The 22,178-nt window shown below is 39.2% G+C and overlaps 3 protein-coding genes across 3 annotated transcripts; 1 reads left to right on the top strand and 2 right to left on the bottom strand.

The window, feature by feature from the left end:
* Positions 1 to 2,866: 2,866 nt before the first annotated feature.
* Positions 2,867 to 17,871, bottom strand: LOC116923561. The gene is made up of 7 exons (XM_032930056.2): positions 16,223 to 17,871; positions 13,088 to 13,225; positions 10,768 to 10,908; positions 7,975 to 8,038; positions 7,860 to 7,910; positions 6,733 to 6,917; positions 2,867 to 4,728 (listed from the first exon to the last, which is right to left on the bottom strand). The coding sequence occupies exons 1-7, from the start codon at positions 16,476 to 16,478 to the stop codon at positions 4,547 to 4,549; spliced, it is 1,017 nt and encodes a 338-aa protein (XP_032785947.2). The 5' UTR covers positions 16,479 to 17,871; the 3' UTR covers positions 2,867 to 4,546.
* Positions 17,872 to 18,149: 278 nt separating this feature from the next.
* On the top strand, positions 18,150 to 19,783 carry LOC116923567 (ankyrin repeat family A protein 2). The gene is made up of 6 exons (XM_032930062.2): positions 18,150 to 18,416; positions 18,489 to 18,682; positions 18,746 to 18,875; positions 18,957 to 19,183; positions 19,264 to 19,411; positions 19,480 to 19,783. Exons 1-6 carry the CDS (start codon positions 18,350 to 18,352, stop codon positions 19,530 to 19,532), a joined length of 819 nt encoding a protein of 272 aa, XP_032785953.1. The 5' UTR covers positions 18,150 to 18,349; the 3' UTR covers positions 19,533 to 19,783.
* Positions 19,784 to 21,132: 1,349 nt separating this feature from the next.
* Positions 21,133 to 22,030, bottom strand: LOC123472370. The gene has a single exon (XM_045173777.1). The coding sequence runs from the start codon at positions 22,028 to 22,030 to the stop codon at positions 21,203 to 21,205; it is 828 nt and encodes a 275-aa protein (XP_045029712.1). The 3' UTR covers positions 21,133 to 21,202.
* Positions 22,031 to 22,178: the final 148 nt, after the last annotated feature.

Raw genomic sequence — 22,178 nt, 5'->3', positions numbered from 1 at the left:
CATGTATGCCTGTCATCAGTCATTTCAAGGAACTAGCTTGATAAGCTATAAATATACACTGTGTTTTTTCCTAGAATGTGTCTATAATGTATACACATACTCGTCATATTAATGAATAAACCAGTCCTAATGTCACTCAGTTTATGCAGATTTATTGATTAACATTAATGTTATCCCATCACACTCTTTTCCTCCACTGGAGTTCCCCTGGAAACAGGAGGTAAAATATAGGACCAGCATGCCATCTAGTGCTAAATTTCCAACACTGAAAACCGTGAAAAACTTTCCGTTACATTTATGACCGCTAGATGGTGGTTAAACCTATTTTGTCGCACATTTCGAATGGAAAAAAACGTTCCGAGTATTAAAAAAATAAAAATATCCCGTTGACAAGTTATTACGTGCAAACATCCTGATATTAATATATAAGCATTATACGACTGGCACCATAGACAGCGCCACATCTCGAAAAAAAAATAATAATAACAAGCACAAAATTGCTCAATATAAATATAATGCGAACACTTTTTTTTATGACATGTATTGTGAAACTCGTTTGACGTGTTGATTATTACCCGAAAGCTATGATATTCACAACGCATAAAAAGATATATGACATCCTTTTCTGCGAAAAATGAGAATCGAATGTAATGAGGCCGATAGGCGCGGGTGAGACCCAAACGTATACAGGAGAAATAAAAATAAAAAAAGGAATAGGAAAACGCGTGACAAAAAGACACACAATTTGCCGGGAAAACAGGGTCGATGAAGAGAAGCGATGCAACAGCAGGAGTCTATACATATGAGAAAAGGATATACGCAATAATTGGAACTGCCATACTATTGGCCTTTTGTGTACGCAGGAGGTAATGTATGGTACAGAACCGCATAGAAAAGGGAGCTGCATAGCGGCAACTGCTGCGTGCGTCGAGCATTGAATTCTCAGCCACCCGTAAGTCCTGCCACCCATTTCACTTACCACCCATCAGCACGTTCCCCACAGAAAAGCCCTATGAAACAACATTCCTTTACGTTTAATGTTGATATTCTTTTAGGCTGTTTACTTCGACTACCTTGTTTTGATATGCTTGAAATGATGTATGACGTGCATTATTCTTCGCATAGTAAAGTATTACAGCGCTGCCAGTAAGAATGAGCACAAACGTCATAATGCAGATAAAGTGCTATTCGGATTATGGATATAGGAAGAAGGAGGGAGAAAAAAAATTCATTGCATAAAATATTGGGACATAGCGTATGCAATATTCAGTATAATGTTTGGTTTCAAGATTTATCGGCATCTCGAGAATTGCTGGAACGCCAGCGTTCTTTATTAAGGGCACGTGCACGTTTGATGTGCTCGCCGGCCACAAAAGTTAAATATTTTTAGTAGTATGTAGACTAGTTTAATACGTAATATGCCAAAGATATTCAAATAGATACATCTAGCTGATATTAGTCAGCTATAGATCTGAAAATGACATTCTAGCTATAATACTATATTTTGTGTATCGAATCAATTAGTTACATGTACAGGAACAAGCCCTATATCTTTGCTTGGAGTTTATATAGGTCACCGAGCTATGAGAAAGTACGCATAGGCTATTACTTACGCAAAGCCACACGATTCTTTGTAATCCTTTTTTTTATAAATATAGGAGAGAACGAAGATATTTGGAACGGAAAAGAGGCCAAAAACAGGAGATATACCCAGTGTCCCAAATAATCCTGGTCTTTTCTACCTATAAAAGCAAAATAAGGTCGAATAACATTCCGTAGTTTTTTTTTGTTATCTTTACGTCTTTTTTAATGATTTATGCTTAATCGATCGTTGGCTTTACGTACGTATATATGCCAACTCGTCAAGTGCAGCGAGTATTACGTCTTTTTTAGACGACTAGTTTTATTGTTATGGATATTTCTAGTTGGCCTGGCTTTTTAATAGCAACGTGAGCGTCCAGGTCAGCCAGTGCTGGCCGATGTACAGTACAAACGTCGCAAATCAGTATCAAATGTTCCAGAAATAAAAGTATACTAGGGCACATATAAATGTAGGCCAATGTAGTGCAATACTAAAATTTATTTTCGACCCCATGAAGCAACGCCACACACATAAAAAAAAAATAAAACGTTTAACTACTATATATATAAGCCAAGAAAAGGTGGAAGAAAGAAAAGAGCAATTTTAATGGTGTTTAATAGCCTACGTTGTTATAAGCAGCACTCCTGCCCATACGTTTAATACGCCCGTCTGAATATAGAGGCGCACGTTTCCTTATCAGATACCTTCTTATGTAATCTACTGTATGTATAGTACATATATGTTTAAAACACCCATACAAAACATCAAATGAAACTGATGGCTTCTTGTCTTAGCAACGCTTGCACAGCACACACATTTAACTTAATCAGATATGATTAGCTTATACTTCTAAAAGAAGAACTTGGTAGGGTCTACGTGCTACGGAGCTAAAAACTCCAAGTAGCTACACACTTCAATCACAACGAACGCGTCAGTATCCGAGTGTGCGTATACTAGTATACATTCAAGAATAAAACTTTGTCACAACTCGGACATGGTGAATGAAATTTATCACGCATGCATATCTCTGCTCTGTAGTCGTGTTGAGCGCGTGCCTACGTGTTGAGGATGTAAGCCCCTGCTCACAGCGGATATAATATTTATACGTAATGAGGACGTGACTACTACGGACCTACGTGACTTTCAACCTCATCTACAGCGCCGCTATATATACTGGCACCACACTATACAAACCATATAATAGATGGCCAACGATAGAACATGAATTGGCACGTTTTTTACGTCTATATATGAGCCTCGACATGTCCATAAATCGAACGTCCATTGAATTTAAAAAATGAATTTTTATTATTTAGATTCTAGAGGAACAAATTTAGTAGATGGGAAATTATTGAGGCAGCAGCGAGGGATGACAGTATATAGAGAAGAGATTAATAATAGAACAAGAAAACAAACAATTGATTTAACTGGGCATCAGTGCGATTCGCATTCTTTGTGGTGCACGTTATGCGGGCGAAAATCAACGTTACTTCTATTTAAGAAAAATTTGAATGATTGACGGTGATGAATGTAAAATCAGCAAAAGATAATTGTTTTATGCAAATGGCAGTAATATACGTGCTTCTTTTATATACAGCGATGTACACCAACACGAAAAAAAAATTTGATAGATTGAAATACAATGCGTTACTAATCGGGCCATGTTAAATTACAAAGAGTACAAAATATGAAAAATATAAAGGATAAGAACATTTGATATTTTGATACGTAGACAATTTGATTAAAAGGGCAAACAAAAGCTAATTATATCGTATACGAAATAGCAAGGGGAATGTTTTTTTTTTATATGTTTGTTTTTTACTGTGAATATAAAATATAGAGCACATATAGAAAAGGATGTAAAGCTTGAATGGCAACTGGTGATATCAAAAGCGCAACTGTTTGGATGACTCTTATGTTTATGCAGGGTCATCTCGTCCAGCCAGGAATATTCAATTGTTTTTACGCCTAATGATAAACAAGATCTAAATAAACAGACAGTTTTGCCAATAATAATTTAATAGTTATGTCACTGGACAAGAACAGATGATGGCAAATATTTAAAACAAGACTCTATATGATAGATACAAAAAAAAAAAAAGGGTGAATTTTATCATTTGAATAAATAGATAAAGAAATTCACAAAGTGTCAAACATAAACAAAACACAGCAATATTACATTTGCGAATGAAGAAAAATTCCTTCTTCGATGGACAATGATGGGAAAAACTTCAAAACAGTTGTCTCTGCCCCGAAGAAACAGAATACAATTCAATTCCAGACAAAACGTTAAATCCATTATAACTAAAGAAAATACACTAGCTTACATAATGAAATTTAAAAAAAAAGGAATACTAAAAAGACCAGAGCTAATACAATTAAGAGAGGGAAAATCATTTGGAAAGGCAATAGAGCTGATGAGATGAACCCACAGATTGGTGGCATACACAAACACAACACACACACACACACACGCGCGCGCGTACACGCAGCACACAGTTGTTTTTAGTGCAGCACGAGTGGCGTTTCGGGGGCCTTTCAAATAATTCAATTTTGGGAAATGTACAACAAATTTAATTATTATAGAATGGGCTCCTGGTACACTGTATGCTCTGCTTTAGAGTGCTGTATGTGTTACTATCTATACATATATAAAATCCTAATTATTACAATAATGCAATTATAAGCTGTATATATAGGCTTTACTTTTGTGTTATTATTTTTTTTTATTTGTCATTCCATAAGGGAATTAATGAAGTAAATGATGAAGAAAAAAAACATTTCTATTTGGGTGTTTGTCTCAAATGATCCGACAATGATGAATTGTAAAGGTCATAAATAACTGCGAAGAATCCGATCAATAAAACCATTACCAAAATTCCGCTGATGACCAATCCTATCAATTTGTTTTTATTATCCATTCGAGTCAATAGCTTTATTTGAAAGAAATTAAATTCTAAATGTTCAGACGGATGAAATGGCCTGCTCGTCGACTTGGACGCATATTTGATGTTGATCAAGTAGCTTCTCCTTTTCAGACGGTTGTGCGAACGCGCTGCTATTGCCCCCATCGTTAGTGCTGGTGGCGATCGTAGCAGTAGTCACGTTAGGTCCGTAGCGCGTCAAAGAAGGCCGACGAGACGTTCCTGGATGTTGACCCATTAAACAAAACATTTTTATTCAAAATTTATTTTTGTTTATGTAAATAGCAAATGTAACGTGTCGACAACATCCATTCCATGCCTTATAGGCTATTTTCCCTCCTTCTTTTTCATATAGGCCTAACCAGAAAATCTATACGTAAAAAAAACAAACAAAAATATTTAATAGACAGAGGGCAAAGTGTGTGCCAGCAGTGACCAGGATTTCCCATCAGGACTGAAACCCATCAGCGTGAAACACTCTGATGCTATGCGTACAAAACCCACTTTATATCTACAGAATATACCTAGCTCTATATATTGTTATATAGCATGAGCACTAGAGCATGTATACAGACGAATACTATACAGTTATATATAGTGTTTGGCGTTGCTGTATTTATTTGCTATAGCATCCTACGTAGTATATATATATGTGTGTATAAAACCTTTTCCCCCGATGGCCTACGCCTGGCACCCGACTCGTGTTGTTGTTGTTGCCGTACGATCGATATGTAAGCGAGCAGAAAAACACAGACAGGCAAAGGTCTAAACTAATGCCTCTCGAAGGCATCAATAAAACCTGTGTAAAGGTCTTTGCCGTTTTGCTTGAGGCTGTGAATCTATTTAAAAGGTCTATAATACGGGGGCTACAGCACGGTCTCACGTGACGTCTTTAATCGTTTAGAGCAATGCAATTCTATGTGCAAAAAACTATTTTACATCAACGTATTATTGTAATCCATAACAGACACGGGCTTTTGAAGGTGGAATGGGTTCAATGTTTCGGGGACGGCTGACGGGGAAATGTCCACCCGCTCGATAACTTGGACTTCCTCATCAAGATTCGTCGTCGATGCAGATTACACTCGCACTTGGCGATGCGTAATGCTTAAGCAAGAGACATTAGACTAGGTTTGATTTGACACGTCGTTTCACGATCCAATCGCTTCGTCGTCCTTCTACTGTCACACGTAAAAATGGATCTGTCAGATGATAATCTTTAGGCTACTTATAACAGAGAGGCCAAGAATTCTGGCATTTGAAGATCACCATCTCAATCAGGGCGCACTTAAAAAAAATTATTCTATACTTTCATTGCATTGTTAGCCGATAATCAGCAGCCATGTCTACAGTCAACTATCATCACGTCATGGCAATTCACGAGATATATATTGAAGCATTGAAATGCATCTATCGCAAAGGAATAGAACTAAAAATCTGTTATTGTTCATGTGAACTAAAAGGGGCAATAATCTACTACGTCAGTCAACATTTCTTTGTTTTGATAGGAACTGGCAATGGATGACCAACAAGACTAACAGAATATGATTACTACAATAAGGAACTACTGCCGGTCCCTTTATGTGACCACTCATTACCGAACACGAATAATAGTCTACGGCAGGGCACAAGCACCCACATAATAACTGAAATGCACTGGCATTAGACTGTCCGATGGTATGAGTAGTATTGATTCCGCTGTTACTGACGCACAGCACGGAGAAATGTACACAAAAAAACATCCCACTTGTTCATTTTTATTCGAACTCGTCTATATAGCTCCGACTGCAAACACACAATGCTAAAGGACATGCGTATACCAACGAAGTGATTCATTGGGCCCATAAATTTGAGGACACTTAAAATGAATGCGACTGATACTGCGCACGTATTACTACAGTCTATATAATGTTTTAAAAATAAATTTGAAAACGACATCAGCTGGTGCTACGTAGCCCTAAGATTGTGCCATTGTTTCCTGTGTGTAGACATCCACACAAAAGGGCCAAGCAGATGGATTTTCCTCCTGGGAAATTACGACCCTCCCGTTCATTTTTACGTAAAAACGTATTTTTCGTTTTCTAAAGCGCTTTGTATGGTGACACGTAGAAATAGATGCTAAAGGCCATTTCTTTTTTAAATTTGAAATGGCCATAAAAATGTATGTCGTTTAGCTATATAGGCTACTGTATTACATGACGAAAGAAAAGACACAAAGAAAATCACCTGGAGCGTCAAGATGGGCGTGCGGAATCGAAATCAGGGACGACTGTCGACTGCCACTTTTGGCCAAACTGCTTCGTCGACTTCCTGCCACTTGCTGTTTAGAAGTGACTTCTTTCAGAAGTGATGCATTGGCTAAACGCGGATTTGGCGTGTTGAAAATGGTGCGGTTCTCTCTCCACCTGGCCCTTTTTGAAAGAACGGTTCAAATTCAATTACATCACTGGTTTTTGTTTGACTTAAAGAGAAATCACGATATGCAACCTGTATATTTTGCTATCAAGACTGGATTTATTTCGAATAAAATGGGTGTAGCTAGATTTTCAGTAATGACCTCTTAAAGAAATGAGCCGATTTCCAAAAGAGGAACATGAAAAATAGGCAGCAGCCACCAGTGAGTTCAAACTTGATCATCGTTTATGGATTTATTGAATTCAGTAGTCTAACATTATAGTAATACATGTTCTTGTAGCAATTACTTCTCTTTATCCCATTCCAATCCGATTTCGTGTATAGGCACAGCAATTAAATGTATATTGTTACGACTCGTTGCCGGATTCAAAACTTATGTCTTATGTAGAAGCGCCCTTATTGGCCAGCTCGGCTTATCATTTTCCTGACCCACATTCACCTCAAAATGAAGACGAGCCTAATCGTATACGCCTTCGTCCTGCTCTAGAATCGTTGGCCACCTGTACTTGTAATACCCAGATGCCAACACAATAAACAGGGTCGTCCGTTCTAACAACGCAAATACCCCCGGCTCCCGCGTGCGCTAATGAAAGACAAACTATATAGTCCACCCCACCGAAGCAGCTCTCTCTAACCCAAGACGTTGGTAACACAAATTACAACTCTCTCCGCGTGTGTTTGGAGTCAGGAGACGTCCTCAATCGCAGACTTAACTTGGCTAAAACAAACGACGAGCCTTTTTTCTTTTCCTCCTACGACCGCCATACCGTTCTAATTCCTTTTATCTTTCAAGAATTCTGGGACGACGGTCTTCGTTAGCCTTTACTGTTAGGGTTAAATTTAAGGAAACGCCGTGGACCCGCCCGTGATTGCGTAACATCCGCCCGTGATTGCGTCGAACAACATCAAAAATGACATAAATAAAGGGAAAAACTTACTTGCTGAATAATCGGAGGACGACACACATGATGATGAACATGAGAATCAACCTGAGATCAACGATTTAATCCGTTTCTTAATATTTGATTAAAATGTATGTGTATAAAAACATACCCGCTGAGAGCTCCAATCATGGTCGGATTGATATAAGTTCCCATTTCATCCGATACCGATGTACCTAAACAAGTCAAATAAAATTAGGAAATCAACGTTTAAAAAGAGAAATCTCATTCAGCTGCACTGCACATTTTTTAAATTTTGAAATCTGATTGTTATTTATTTTTAAAAAAACCTAACGAATCTTATATCCATATATTAATAAATGTGTCTTAATATACATTTCTAGATAACATGCAACCACTGTGTAACCATCCCTCCTTCAAACTGAAGAATGTAACATAAAATGAGCATAAATCGATAGCATTCGATGTTGCCATTGTTCCCGATCCAACAGGCACATCACCGTTTGCACGGCGATAGCCTATAGCTACTAAATAAATATACAGGGGCCACACAAAGAAGCAAAAGGTCAATGACACCTGGGCTATATAGCCACCACTATGCAAGAAAAAGTGTATCGATCGGTTCAATTGCATGATGTCATGCCCACCGGTTTCCCTTGTCATTCACTTATAAGAAAAAAACACAGTTTTATTCCTTCTATACACCCGTGTATATTATAGAGCCAATGTTCGTCAACGGCTCTCAAAATATAAGGCTGCAACGTGAGTCTCTTGTGTTCACATGTGTGTGTCGTATAGATTCCTAGAATTTTGCACACGCAAAGTGAAATCCAAGTCTTTTTCGGTTCAGCGCTTCTACGCAAGCAACATCAGCAATTTGTATGCAAATTGCCTATTTTCTCACACGTGTCTTGTGCACACAGGACTGTGCACAATAGAATTTTCCCGGAATTTTTCAACGCTTTCTGCACTCACACTTACATTTCCATCTGTTACTATGTGATTACCATCTACCATCCATCCATCTACATATACGCTCATTAGCGACGCAGTCATCGTGTCGACAACGTTCAACATTCATCACTGAGGAGTCAATAATCAAGTTATAATCTACCAAGAGAACAATGAACTGTTAAAAAAGAAAGCCTTTAAATCTAAAATTCTCTTTTTGCTCAATAAAAAAAATAAAATAAAAGTTTGGCTGCAAAACTGTTTTCTTCAAAAGATGCGTTGGGGCACAAGACATTCACAACTTTTCACACATTGAATGAACTCCGAGGAGTTTATTTAACATCATCAATAGTTGGAAGAAAAGCTCCTTTTCAAGTCGATAATTGTGCGGACGAGCGCTCCCAAAGTTGTGAAATCATACAGTGCAAGCTGTGTACTGTATAAATAAAATTGAAATCTAGTGATCTCACTTTAGAAACTACATTTACTTTCGATTACTGGCTTTTTGTTAGGCTAGTTGACTCCAAAAAAAAAAAAAAAGGGCGCCCACATATCCGCAAAACTTTCTTATGGGGGAGCCAAGGGAAAGGAAAAGATTCCAACTTTTTTTTTTTCCACTGCTCAGCCAGATTATATTTTCGGATATCTTGAGCTATAACTATAGATCGAACAGCATCAGCACATAAATAACTATGAAAGAAAAGCGCAAGATGAGCAACAGGAACTTGATTCTCTGTTCGTAGTAGATCGATACATCCATTCGTAGATCGAGCTCTATGGTTCAGACCGGCAACAGCTAAATGTAGGCCACAATTTGGAACTTTGAAGTTGTCGAAAACATGAGACATCGAATCAAAAGTTTGCTGCTACTAAAGAGCAGTTCTTTTATCGAATTGCGCTTTGATCACAGGTCTCAGAAACATTCAATAGATTAGTAATTAAACGTTTCTTTCTTAACTGCTGGATTACAGAGATACTCAACACACAAAGTCTAGCGCGTGTTTTCCAAATATTAATTAATATACGAAAACATTAGTCACACACTTTTAGCACAGGCAACAACAACAACGCAAGGCAACAAAACTGAGTCCATTAGTTTCTACAAACATCCTCGCCCACATCCATTATTTATCCTATTTTTCTACACCGAATATTCTCTTTTGTTTGCCTTTGCGCACGTGTATAGGCTACATGTCCATAGCTATTCCAGATGGATGTTACACATACTTAACTGAGATTTCATCAAATACTATAGACTACCAGCATCCCCACGTGCGGATAGTGTCTCCTCTTTGTATATGACGTTGCTGTCCATCACCAAACAGCGACGTTCCTTCTACGATCACAGGCACTAGAAAAAATCCGTCTTACTATCTATCTCGAGAATAATATCTAGAAATCATATTTAGTATAGTGCACAACAATATAGCGACATCTACTAGTCACCAGAATATCAGGTCATCACGACATCCATCACGGATAAATTTTAAAACACATATTTACATATTCTATAGATCGTGTGGTACCGACTAGGTTTATTATATACATAGCCATTTGTATTAGGGCGTGTATGGGCGTATGTCTATTGCTGTCGTGCATTATAAAAGAAAAAAATACTTTTTCTTTCGCTATATGTACGAATGTGGCGAACGCATAGCTCCTCGTGAACAGTGCAGGCCGCCACGTTTACATACATTTTGTCACACATGTACCAAACGAATAGCAAATCTATGAGATGTCACATCTCTTTATATCAGCAACAAAGAATAAAAATATTTTTTTTTTTAATTTTACGTTACATACTTTATGTGCCCTTATACATAAATATGCGATGGTCGATAGGCTTACGAGCTCCTTATTTCTGTTTGGCCAAGCGCATCACGTCAATATTTGATCAGAAGTATTGTCGCAGTTTTGTTTTTTATTGCTCCAAGAGAAAAGGCGAAAAGAATAGATGGCTAGGGGAAAAGAAATAGAACTGCTGTGGACTTACTGGTGCAGACGATATTGCCTCCCATGTAGAAAGTGGCTTTAAAATCGTAAGCGCACTGGCAGACGTGATCGCGGCATTCCATGTTGCGGTCGCTCTCCACGCACTGGCCATTGAACGTGCAACTGTCGTTCAACTGTCGCCCTAAATTTACGCAATACCGCCATCGAGAAACATTTTTCAAAAGAATTATGTTAAATCAGTTGACACAAAACAATTGCATACAAATTTCAACTTTTCCCGGTGTTTCACTCCCCCACCAATTCAATTTTTTCTTACATAATATTAAAATACGAAGAATATGACGATCCCATTTCAGTTTGTTATGTGGATTCGTGTTCGAGGGTTTGGGTTTATGCATGCAAGACTCGTATCAAGACTGCGCCAAAGTTTAATTGTCCCAACCGACTTCTTAGAGACAGCACCATCGTCAGGTATATACTTACGAAAAAGATGAAAAAGAAATATAGGGTACAGTATATCACGCCACATCTTACAGCAAACCCCGAATTCGAAAAGAATTAACTTTCATTTTTTTTATGCTGAAAACTTATTTCTAGACATTTCCCTGCAGCGTTAGACGTATATACAGTATACATTTAAACATGTATAGCTACAGCAGCAGCACGACAACTTACATCACCATAATTATACCTTCTGCTCGGCTTACGAGGCTATCAAAGTAGATATTAGCGTTCAGACCGCATCTGTCAAACTACACACTTTACTATATTTTCGGTGGGAGCATTATTATTCCATGCGTAGGCTATATACACATACAGAGCACCGTATGGCATCACACGAGAGGCCCTGTTACATTATGCGTCTGTATACCATAGAGTGAGACGAGTAGTACATATAGTCTAGCTTATAATGAATTCTTTAAAAGGTCCGGGTTTTGTGCTAATGCTTCACCATGTCCGCAAAAGTTTACGCGCACACATGCTGTCATACAGCACTGTATAGATTATTCACTGACATTCAAGAACTGCAACGTTGGTTCATCTTGTTGTCGAGCGAAAACACAGTGAACGAGCGAGCGCCATTTAGCCACTTGTATATAATATATAATTGACATCTATACTTACACGGGTATACTACTACTACTATATAATAAGTTTCCTTCATTGCACCACGCCGTAGTTCAATAGAGGGTAGTCTATAATATCACTTTCGTCTAATCAAAATGCTCAATAAAATGTACAAGCTCATTAGGAATCGACATGTCTTAATCACGTACGGACTTGGCCGACCATTTCGAATGAAATAAATCGCCAACTTACATTTGATTAGAGCTTAGAGACGTCGGCGAAGAACGATCGGAATCGGACGGCGGGACAAAAATACAAAAATGTGTTGATTTGTTTTATTGATGGTGTAGTATACACAGCACAAAAGCCCGTGTAGAAGGCAGCACAGCACGTCCCGGTTTACGATGGACAATCGATCGACCTTGCTCATTGGCGGAACGCAGTAAATTACCCGTGCGGAAAAGAGCGCTTGTATTATATGGGGGGGGAGGGAAGGGGGGTTTGCTACAGGGCCCATAAAAACTGGTGCTTTTTATATATCACCCCACCCGCCTTTAATTGTCAAACTTGTCGATATTGCAGTGGGGATATAGCAAATGAGGCGGCTATAAAGAGCCTATCAAAACCAACCTTTATAGACGTTTTCCCCAAAGTCCCATGAAAAAAAGAAAAAAAAAACTTTTTCTTCAATTCTCATTGCCACTTTGGCTCCTTTGTTTTTGTTTTCTGTTTAGCTCGTCATTGTTTTTTTTTTGTTTTTTTTCTAAAAGTCTCTTGTTTCCCTGCGTAGTAGAAATACACAGTTTGTTTCCACATTCAAGTTTTAGTCGCTTGTTTGTTTATTCTTACCACAAACTTGAAGTTTTTAAGTCTGCAAGAATTGAATTTTGATTCAGTTAATATAGAGTTTCAATGTTTCGTCAGTCGTCCAACAACTGCCTGTCTTTACCCAGTCTGGCTACACCTACATAAACATACAATCTCGGTTACATATAAAATAGTTTGCGTCTAAAAAAATAAGAATTTTCCACGTCACGCGATACCTCAATCCCAGTCTTTTGTCTACACACAAACACACACACACGACAGACTGATGGTATCTCATCCTGGTTATACCCACTGCGGCAGTGGTCAAAATAATAATAAAAAAAAACATATACTTTGTAAACGTATCTAGTTGTATATAGAAAACAAAAAATAATAATAAAATGATGCATAGCATTGCGTCATCGAAAATCATGTAGTGATGCATATGCGAATATGTGCTGAATAGAATCTATCAGAGAAATTACCTTGTGTGCATAACGTGCCACCTTCGACGGGGTGTTGGGGAGTACAGGCGCAGACGCCGCCCTTTTCCGTGTCGCAATGCGAATGAGTCACCAAGCTGCAGTCTTCCGTTTGCGAACATTTATCGCCCAGTCGCAGAGCTATATACGTTGTTCAATTGCACAAAATGTAGACGTCATTATCGTTGAAATACAAACATCAATTCCGAAAATTCAATTGATATACATTTTTTTAAATCGCATTACGGATGTCTGTTTCTATTGCGTACGCAGTTCAAATGTTAAGTGTTAGGACATATAGTCTAGAAAGATTGATGTGTCACACAGCAAAGGGTCTACATACAAGTGTTTCGTTCTCAAAGACCTCTTTACCCCATCCACACAGAATGTCATGAATCGATAAAATGTTCGTATAGACGTAGGCCATATCTTTTCGTTGGTGTTTTAATTCCTCAATAGTCTAGATAGACTCGTACCTGTGAACGTCATCAATTTCCCACTTGAACAGTAACGTACATGGAGAAATAAAAAAACATTCAGGTTCCAAATGGCGGCATTTTAAAGAAATCCGCGAATACTATGTTTGTTATTTAATCCTAGCGGTCAAATCATTTAAAGTATGCGCTAGACATCTAAGCTAATGCGTCGCTAATATCATTCCCTCTACCCTGAACACAAAAAAAAAGAGACAAGGAATCCACCTTATGCAGCAACACCTCGTCCATTTATTCTGATTTAAAAGAGATTTCCCCATTTTCATAATACGAAATGTAGAAAATAAAGATGTGACGACTAGACACATAAGAGTTCAAAAAGCATATGGATGGTTTCTCACGAAGCTTTTTCTCGGGGACACGCCACGGACTATTACAAGCTTTTACATGCTATAGCATTGGAATTTTTTGTTCCATATAGAAACAATGTGCAGATCGTGTTTCTTCTCAGCACAAGAATCTTTTTAAAATATATACTGCAGTCTACGTATAATATATATATAGTCTATATAGTATATCTATAAAAAGAAGGACAGCTGGAGCCAGTGGCATCTTGAAAGACCACAGCAAGGCTTTGGACGTCTGTTCCATGTTTGTTGATTTCTCAAGCATGGCTGGCCAAGTTCTCATTCGAAGGCAAACTTTTCTAAGCTGCTGATTGGTCCCTCGTTTGTCGAAGGGTTTTCTATAAAGCGAGCAAACGTTGTCGTCGGTCTATTTGTATTGCATTCGTCTCCGACAACTTGTTTGTTTGTCTTGATTGTTTGGCAACTTAAAGCGTTCTCGAAAAATGAAATATCTATATCTTACGAAAAACTGGTTTTCGCCAAAATGAGTTTTATTGCGTCATTTGTGACTCACAAGCAGCCCCCGCAGCAAATCAATTATATGTATGAGGCGAAAGTCGTCATTAAAATTATGGTTGCATCACATAGGTTTATAAAGTTTCTGGGTTATGATGCAGAGTGACTTTCTCGTATTACGCTAAGCAATTATGTAGTCGATATTACGTAATAGGTCAAAGTTGATATCTATTTAGCAATAGTGCAAAGCCACGTCATAACTGGTCAATCGCGTCATCAAGTTCAAATGACACAAGACATCGATCGTCGTGATGGATTTAAAGTAGGATCAATCCAATAGATTTAACGATTTTCTTACGGTCTATTTAAAAAAACAAAACAAAAAAACAAAAAAAAAACACCTTCCACACTGTTCCAGCAGTGAAAGGTGCATTAAAAAAGGAAACATCTCTCCATAGACTTACACGTAATAGACTCTATTCATAAAATTGGAACGGCAAGTATATATATTTGCATTTAGATCATTTCCATAGATGCAGCATTAGCCGACCGACATCATTTGAATATATTACGATTAAAAGCTACACGAAATCATCGTCATATTTAAGAGGCCATGGTATTAAGTTATAGTACATCCCCATCTGCACAAAAACCATCCCGCGCCGTTAAATTAGAAATATATGGCAGTTATGCTTTGGCCTCTCCTTCGTATAATATTTTATATAGAAAAAGCTGGCATTAAACGAGTAGGCACGGCCCGCCGTGCAGGGCCTTGTGCACTAAATAAATAAGTCGTTGGCTTTCATCTTTTTGCCTTATCATCGCTTTGTGATGTTTCGCAGTCACTTTGAATTCATCATATATAGACCGAGCCGTTCATGCATATTCTGCAGCCTTGATCCAGCCGCCATTGGTTCAAATTTACACAGCCAACCTTTTCTTTTTCAAAGTATCGTTTTCATTTATTTAACTGAATTAGCGTTCATATTTCAAAAGAAAAGATGCATAACGTAAAAAAAAAAGGAAAATTGGTTTGTAATGGATGAAAAGAATTGAGGCAGCGGACGATTACGATTAATAATAAATGCGTAAGTAGACTATACGTATAGCGACACAGAGTCAGTTGCTGTTGTGGCGCCTACGTGAAAATCGATGTGAACCATCATCGCGTCTTATAGTCTGCAGCGTTTTGAATATTTGAAGGATTTTATGGAAGAAGAGCTCCGTACATAAATCTAAGGGATTTCTATGACAGCGCAATTTTCATATTTGAGAAGAAGACGACTTTGTCAATCAGAAAACTCGCTTCATTACAAAAATGAAATGCATTTATTTTCATTGTTTATGTAATGATGGCTATGATTCAACGCGATTTTAAATTCTCTAGCATAACGCGTATAGTCATGGCCGTAAAATGACAGTAAAAAAAAACAAACAAAACAAAACAAAACAAAAAAATGAACTTGTGCCTCGATCCATTCTACTCGGCAACGTGCAGATTCGATCCATCTATCCGCATCAAGTATACATAATACGGCAAATCCCCGTGAGTGGAAAGTCCTGTTTTTCATTCTATACGCGCCGCGGCATCATCATCTCTTCGCTCATCTTCTCGTTGTGTACCCCCCCTCCTGTCATTTATTATGGACGCGCTTGTTGCTTACACCCGGCAGTCACATTCGCAACAGGATTGCGTATGCATCCCATTAAAAAGTGCAAAGTCGTTTATGAGTGATAGCAAATGTAATTCGTTAAATCTCATTTGTGATTTAATGCTTTTTATTTGTCACATATGTTATAAGCGCTGGATGTGTACGTATATTTGAAAGACAAATTCAAACCTTTCGGGGATGGTTTGATCCAGCGTTGGTCCGGTTGCTGGATGGTGTTATCGGCTGTTTCGGACTGGAGGGCTAGCGCTTCAGCCTCCGCGTCAGATGTCAGCGACTGAGAGTTGGCTGCACCGTCATCGTTGTTGCTGCGATTATTATCGGATGACGAGTACAAATTGGACATGGACTTTGGATGGATGAGACCTCGTGACGAAGGACTGGTCAGCGCTACGGCCAACACAATCAACCACCGATGACAAATCATATCGTCTGTGTCTGGTTTTTTTGTGTATCTTTAATTATACACGCTGCTCAGTGGATCACTCGAATCAAAAGTGTTGAGCGCTTTTTCTTCGCAATCGAATTCTCTCTTCTGTTTTTTTTCGTTTTATTTTATTTTATTTGTTTACTGGTTGCTCTCGATGAACCAAATTTGTTTGAAAATAATCGGGATAGCGCACTAAAGTCGCACTACTCCCTTACGCACCGACTTAGAACCGACGAAATTATGGCATGCAGCACTTCTTCTTTTTCCTGTAGGAATTTTTTTGAAAGAAAAAGCAGAGAAGAGCCGGAGATGCGACGGTCACCGGAACCAACTGCGATATTTTCTGTGGGGAGTCTACACTTTTTGACTACATATATACGTGTGTGTCTCTTGAACGCTTGTCATCCCTTTTCCAAGCACATGCCTTCCTATTCTTCGGTTGCGCGCTGCTCGTCGAGCGCAGTACGCGCGCGGCAATGGGAGTGGCTGGGCGTTGCTGGGTGCCCTTATATACATTATATCTTTCTTCCCCCGTTCGTGGTGGTCGATGTGTGTGCTTGGGTAAACGAGAGGGAATCGATCGCTGGGCAATATATTCACCGATATACGTACTACTATAGGGTCTGCTAGTGGAACCAACAGAATGCGCTCTCCGTTTATTTTGGGACTCGTTACAAACAACAGCAGCGTAATGATTTCGAAGTACTATACGCAGCTGCCGATCGATAAAATAAACTATAAAATGCAATTTTTAGCTAAGTTTCGTCGAATTTAAACACATAGAAAAACATTTGTGTACATTTAGATAAAAAGCGCAGCCACAAATTATTTATCTGGCATCGTTGCAAAGGGGGATCGAGATCGATCCTGTACGGTGGAATCTCTTTTGCGGAAGTATCCAAATGAGGTGATGATTTTTAAATGTTTAAACTGAAGCAGGGCAACAACAAAATTCGTCAGCCGTTTAACTGTTTTTGACAGAATGAACTTTCTAGCGAAGTCTATCGCAGCAATCAAAATTCTGTTTAGTCCTTTAATCAGGTTCCATGTTCTGCTTAGCGCATGTCTGGAGTACCCCCCTTCCGGCGTTTTTCATTTTTGCACTCCAACGATGACAACTTCAGAAACTCCGGATGTCGTACAAAATTTCTACATCTACATTCAAGTTACATTCTGAGGTTTCCATTATGGCTGAAACGTTATTTTGTGATCCGAGATTAGACAGCAGCTGGTTTAGGTTTTCCTCTTTGTGTATACACATATGTAAAACAAACGTCCCTGTTTTGTTTACATGCCAAACAAGGTTCAGACTTTAGTGTGAGCACAGTTGAAATTGGCATTCTCGCTGAAAGGAATGTGTCCACATGCGTCACCAGCAGCACCCGATCTATGGGTATCCCCATTGTTAGTTTATGCAGCTGTTGTGCCGAAAAACTTTTACTTTTTTTTTTCTCTCTTTCTTTTACATCTATTCAAATGGGGGCCGTTGCGTTCGCGGTTGTGTTATGGTAATTGGTACAGAGGCTTGAGGGAAGAGGATGAATTTGTGATTTGACTGCTAAGCCGCTGCTGCCAGTCAATGAGTCACTTCTGTCCTTCATCTACAATTTGTCGAGCGTGCAAAAACCTTTTGTCGTTGACGAGACTCTTTTGTGTTCACATCACGCCTCTGTTGTCAATTTTACAGTTTATTCCCGTGGAAAAAAGATGCCATTTCGATTCAGCCCATCTACCGGGACTATCTAGTAACTAATCATAATCACAACAACAAACAACATTGCGAATTGAGCATTTGCGTGTCAAAGGAGAAAATATACGCAATTACATAAAACATAACTATAAGGAAGTGTGTTTGTTTTGGGAACGAAATGGATGTAGGTGGATCCTCATCCAATTCTTCTTCCAAAAGAGTCAGAAAACTCCGGCAATGTAGTGGTAAGATTATTGATACAAGAATTTATACTTCTTCGTTTGCATTTTGTACGTTTATTGTTATCATGCCACCAGGTGATTCCACCAAGAGTGAACCTACTGAAGCATCTTCAGAAAGTGATTTCGATCCCAGTGGATCACATCAAAAAGGAGAAAGTGGTAGGAGAAGATGTGATCGACAGAAGCAGCCAGGTCTGAAGTTTGCAGCCTTGGCCTATGAGAGCAACTTTGATGATGGAGAACACAAGAGTGCATTTCTCCCGTATCGGGTAACTAAATACACAGATATCAGACCTTTCAGTGGTGGTTTTTGTTTAAACCTTAAATACCAGCCCAGAACAGTTCTCACCAATCTCCAGAGAGGAAATGTCCAGACTGAAGCAGTTGTTGTCAATCCTGTGCAGCTGAGCTTTCACCAGCGTGCTGGGAAAGGTGAAATTACTAAAGCAGATATAGATGCTGGTAATTGTTTAATAAGAGTTTCTACTTCTAGCAACCTGCATTGAATGAGATCTATTAATTTCTTTATTTCTCCACAAAAAGGTACAAATGACATTAATGGTTTGGATGAGAGAGGCCTAACGCCGCTAATGTGGTCTTCAGCGTACGGCCAAGTTCCAACAGCCGCCCTGTTACTTAAAGCTGGAGCTCTCCATTCCATTAAAGGCCCAGACGGTGAAACTGCTATCCATCTGGCTGCAGCTGGTGGACATACGGACATAATCAGGCTGTTGATTGGAGCCGGAGCTTCCGTCAATGAGATCGATGACGTATGGACATCTACGTAGATTGAGGAGATGAGGACATGGTGTCACTGTAAATCAAATCTTCCTTTTTTTTTCGTACTCAGAATTCCAATACCCCAATGATGTTTGCCGCCCATGGTAATCATCCACATGCTCTCAACGAGCTGCTGAATAACGGTGGGGATATAACGATGACTAACCTCAACGATGATTCTGCCCTGAGTATCGCCCTGAAACGCGCCAGCAAGGAAGGTTTGGAAAGCAAAAAAAATTGTCATTCTTATTTCTAAAGATCTTCTAATTTTGATCTTTGTTTACAGCACAGAATGTCATAGAAGGCTACTTGTTCATGCTACTTCAACCTCAAAGCTAAAAACTATTTGTCATTATCATGTTGTACCAGATATCATCATCACCCTTTACACATAGACTTGTTATAATAGATATAGACTTCACAGCTATCACACTTTCATCATTCATCTCAAAATCATGGAAGCTTTAAAGGATTGTGAAAGCAACAACAAGATGTGCCAATTTTTCTGTCCTGTTTGTTACAATAATCAGTAAATAATTCTCTTTACCATACTCTAAATGTTCCAAATAAAAATGTATGTCTGAACCACACTTTTTTGGCACTATATCATAATCTTCAAAAAAAGGAAAGAAACTTTATAAAGGGCAAAAAAAAATATATTATCAGATACAGCATCCATCAATTTCTTCGTTTCTGTGTGCTGATGAAGAGTACATTGTTTCCACGAATAAAAGCATCACCATATTTGTTCTTTAATTGGCCATTGCTGTATTCCTCAGTTTGTTCGAGGGCAATATTCATGTAACCATCCAAGCACGCCAATACTCCTAAGATTAGAAAAAGAAAATGTCAATAGAAAGTTAGTCTTGAGACCATGCGTTTTATGGATTATCACCTCGATAATCCACTCCATTATTGAGTTTCACTACGACCGGGCGACCAATGATTTGCTTCAAAAACTCGTTCGGTGTTTGTCTAGCACTCATTTTCTTCTTGTTCAGAGGATTATCCGTCAAAAATTTTTCAGGTTGTGCTGAAAGTTCCTTTCAGGACGGTGAATGCCTCCGGCGATTTTTCATCACTGTCGGGTAAGTCCCAATTGAATTATCGTGAAGATTATTATTTTGTTTTTTTTTTATTAAGTTGCATTAAAAAATACGTACCCGTTTTCGTTTTGAACTTTGGTCGAGTTCTGCGTAATGGCATTTTTCGGATCGTAAATCGATTCGAGCTTGTAACTTTTGTTCCGTTTAAACATCTTTATCCAACTGAACACACTTGGATATTTCTTTTCTTTTTATTTATTTATTTTTAATTAGCACAATTGAATGTTATACGAGTAATTGAATCACTACACAAAAGCTGAGAACTAGTGAACTAGATCGAGTCAGTGTCCACAGTCAACTGATGCGCCGATTGTGCACCCCTTCCTTTTAGGTTCCCTCCCCGCCCCCCCACTCTCTTTACCTGACCCTCGTGTGTTTTCCATTATCCCAAAGTGGAACCCACTGATACTATTCGATCTTATACAAGCCATCTGAAAACAACATACCTTTCCAACCGAAAGAAGAAAAAAAAATGCCAATCATCGCGCTATGCGCCTTACGTCATCGATTTATCTTTTTTTGGGTTGTGGGATAGATCGACGATGAGGCAAAAGTCGACAATCAGTGAGCAAGTCTGGTTCGATTTTCGTGTGTGTTTTCCCAATGTAACGTGTTCTCTTAAAATATGTAACATGGTCACCGATCTATTTCGAAATCGACTTCTCGTGCCCCCCATCTCAGACGCCTAGTCTCGTTATCGTTGGCCGCAAGTCATAGTAGGATCGTAGAGATAAATAAGCCGAGTATTGATTTCTCTTGTTTAGTTAATTTTTTTTCCTTCATATTTCAATTCGACTCGTTAAGTCGGAATTGTTACAAGAAACACATTTTTATGTTTAACGGTCAAGATTTTGTATTGTCAATCAATTCTCAAGTTTATAGCGAATGAAATCAACTCAATTTTTAGATGCTGCCCCAACCATCGCGGATGCAATTCATGTGGACGGACGGTTCGAAAGCGTCGCGACACCAAGAACATTCGGCGCTGAGGCCGCCGTCGTTGCCGATGAACCAAAAGGCCCGGTAGGCGTCGCTGAGAGGCTGGTAATCATCGCGAGTCAGCAGGTTGTCGTACTTCTGCGAATGCCAATACGCGTCGGCCGCGTAATTTTTCAAGAAATCCCAACTCATTTTCTTTAATTTATTAGTCGACTTGTAGCCGTGCTTGTTGGCCGTCACCCTGGTCCGCATGGCGCAGCGCAGGAACTCGTAACGATCCGAATGGCACATGGTGCACATCCTGTACGGCGCTTGGCAATTGCGTCGGCTCATCGCACGCACGTAAGGCTCCACGCCGAGTTCCATCAACTGGGTGAGCACGTTGAGACGGCCCATCGAGTTGGGCGGGTAGGTCATCACCCATTCGAGGACCGTTTGATTCATCAGTTGCTCTTCTGTCCATTTTTCTAGCACAGGTCGATCGGTCGAATGGGAGATCGTCTTTTGTTCCGTGCAACAAGGCGGGATGCAAGCGCTGGGGTCGGCCGGGGCCGGCATCAGTGGATGAGGTGGACAAGGCTCTGCTGGTTCCACGGGACAGTAGACACGAAGAGGACATGTCGGTAGCTGAGGACAGTTGCACTTTGAGGCAGACGTGGCGGCGCTACTGTCGGTAGTTTGACTGACTGGGCAGAATCCGTAATAGACAATGAGGCCAGTGGCCGTCATGAGAATGAGACCAACCATGATCACGGCGATTAAAGAAAGAATGCCTTTTGTTGTTTCTTCCATTGTTAGAACATTTGATTTAATCAACGGGAGCAAGTATTTCAGCCAAATTTGGCAATTGAAGTTGTTTGTCGAACGGATTTTCGAATCTCTTTTCCGGCTCAACACCCACCGGAAGTCGTCAAAGAAATTTCGCAATCATTTGCATCGA

Source organism: Daphnia magna, linkage group LG5 (assembly GCF_020631705.1).
Source record: "Daphnia magna isolate NIES linkage group LG5, ASM2063170v1.1, whole genome shotgun sequence".
Taxonomy (NCBI): Eukaryota; Metazoa; Arthropoda; class Branchiopoda; order Diplostraca; family Daphniidae; genus Daphnia; species Daphnia magna.
This window is presented reverse-complemented; position numbering and strand designations above follow the sequence as displayed.